At 45.5% G+C, this 2,272-nt stretch overlaps 1 protein-coding gene across 1 annotated transcript; it reads left to right on the forward strand.

Moving 5' to 3' along the window:
* The first annotated feature begins 577 nt into the window (after positions 1-577).
* Positions 578-1,075, forward strand: LOC110037178. Its single transcript, XM_020741760.1, has one exon. It carries the CDS (start codon positions 578-580, stop codon positions 1,073-1,075), a length of 498 nt encoding a protein of 165 aa, XP_020597419.1.
* Positions 1,076-2,272: the final 1,197 nt, after the last annotated feature.

Consider the following 2,272-nt stretch of genomic DNA (forward strand, 5'->3'; position numbering starts at 1 on the left):
TGCTACTAATTCAGGAGTTCTTTTGAATTCCGTAGGTGAGTTTCCAACAGTGCAGAGGGATTCTGCTTTGCCCCTCTCTCTCTTGAGTCCACTTGAGTCCAATGAGATATTGAACTTAAGGAAAGGCATCAATTTGGTATCAAAGATGACCAAAGTTCCCTCACTACGAAGACTTCATCTCATGCCTGTAACTCGCAGTGGTAGCTCATATGCCATGGCAAACAACTCGCACCCAAACAACCAAAACCCCATCAATCATCACATAGATCAACCCCAGCTACAACACCAAGTCCACCAACTCACCACCGCTTTAGAGCAACTCACTCATCGGCTTGATGTTATGGAGGAACGCTATGCGCAAAAGGAGTATGATCCTAGTAATCAACGAGGACAAGAAGCAGCTCGTAGGAGAAAAAGGGATGACAACGACAGACACGCGGAAGACGTAGAGGACAATGATGAATCTTAGGAGCTGGAGAACCGTGAATTGCGAGTCCTGCGCCACGCGCAGAGTTTCTGCCGAGGACAAGTTGACTGTAGTCTCGATTATCAACCTCTATATGAACTCACCAAGAGAATGAAGATTGATGTGCCAGTTTTTGACAGGAAACTGGAACCCAACGCATTCGAGGATTGGTTAACAGCCATTGAGGATTACTTCGATTGGTTTTTCATCTCAAAGGATAGGAGGGTTCGGTACGTCCGAATGAAATTGAAGGGGCATGTGCGAGCATGGTGGGCAACTGTGGAAGAACGGTTACGACGTACGCGGCTTCCAGCGGCCTCCAATCAGGAAGAAACAAAGGAGAGGCTCAAGGAAAAATATTTGCCCATTGATTACGAGAAAATGATGTTTAAGGAAATTTTGCAGCTCAGGAAGGGGCTGATGAGTGTGGATCAATTCCCGGACCGCTTCCACGAGTTGATTATCCACAGCAAAATTGTTGAAACCGAACAACAAACTTTGGCTCGATACCACACCGGCTTGCGGAGTGAGCTACGTAGAGAGATGTGGACTGCTCGCTTACTCAACGTCGAGGAGGCATACCAATTGGCTCTCCGTATTGAGAAATAAATAGGTTCTACGGTGATGAGAAAAGTGATGGCGACAGACGCACGACAAGAACATGTTACTCCAACTCCTTCTCAAAGAGCATCAGCTCCGAAAGATCACTTCAGAGTCTCGGAAAGTGGAGACTTAAAGAGAAAAACAAAGGTTACCAGCGACGGACCCCAGTGTTATAAGTGTAAAGGCTTCGGACACTATGTCGTCATATGCCCGACTAGAGATAAGAAATTAGCCTTTCTCTGCAAGAAGGAGCTACTGGAGGTGGAGGTGGGCGGAGACACAAAGGAGGAGCATCTTGATGAGGATATTAACAGTGAAGAAGAACATTTGAGCGCGTCGAAGTTACCCAGCTGCGTAATCAAGAGAGTAATGATGGGATCAAAAAAAAGAGCTCCAGACCAACCCCGAGTGGCAGCGCACCAATATTTTTCATATACGACTGGAGCATAAAGGTCGGGCGTTGAACGTAATTATTGACAATGGGAGTACCATGAATGTGATTTCTGAAACCGTTGTAGAACAACTAAAATTAAAGACAGAAAAGTACCCAGCTCCTTATCAGATTAGTTGGGTTAATGAAGCTAATTTCGTCAATGTGAAGCGACGCTGTTTGATTAACTTCTTGTTGGGGAAAACATACGCAGATGAAGCGTAGTGCGATGTAATTCCTATGAATGTTTGCCACTTGTTATTAGGGTGACCCTGGCTCTTCGATCGAAAAGTAATTTATGATGGGTATGCTAACACTTACTCCTTTGATTTTAGAGGTAAAAAGTTTGTTCTAGATCCCTTACAAGTTACAGAATTTAAGGCAAAGAAGGAAGCGTGCCCAGTTCTGGCGACACACCCATTCACTCGTGCTATGCATGACCACCAGATGGTGCTTATGATAGTCACACGTGAGGCAACGCAAAGGGACAATCATGTTCCACCGAAGCTCTCAGCATTGTTGGAAGGCCATATCATGCCAGATGAAATGCTGAATCAACTCCCTCCCCTTCAAGAAGTCCAACATGCTATTGACTTGATCCCCAGTTCAACTTTGCCCAACATCCCACACCATTGGATGAGTCCAACGGAAAACGAAGAGCTTAGCCGACAAATTCAGCACTTGCTAGGCAAAGGGTTTATTCGAGAAAGCCTTAGTCTCTGTGTTGTTCCAGTTTTGTTGACACCGAAGAAGGATGGTAGTTGGAGGATGTG

This window comes from Phalaenopsis equestris, unplaced genomic scaffold (assembly GCF_001263595.1).
Source record: "Phalaenopsis equestris unplaced genomic scaffold, ASM126359v1 Scaffold216422, whole genome shotgun sequence".
Classification (NCBI taxonomy): Eukaryota; Viridiplantae; Streptophyta; class Magnoliopsida; order Asparagales; family Orchidaceae; genus Phalaenopsis; species Phalaenopsis equestris.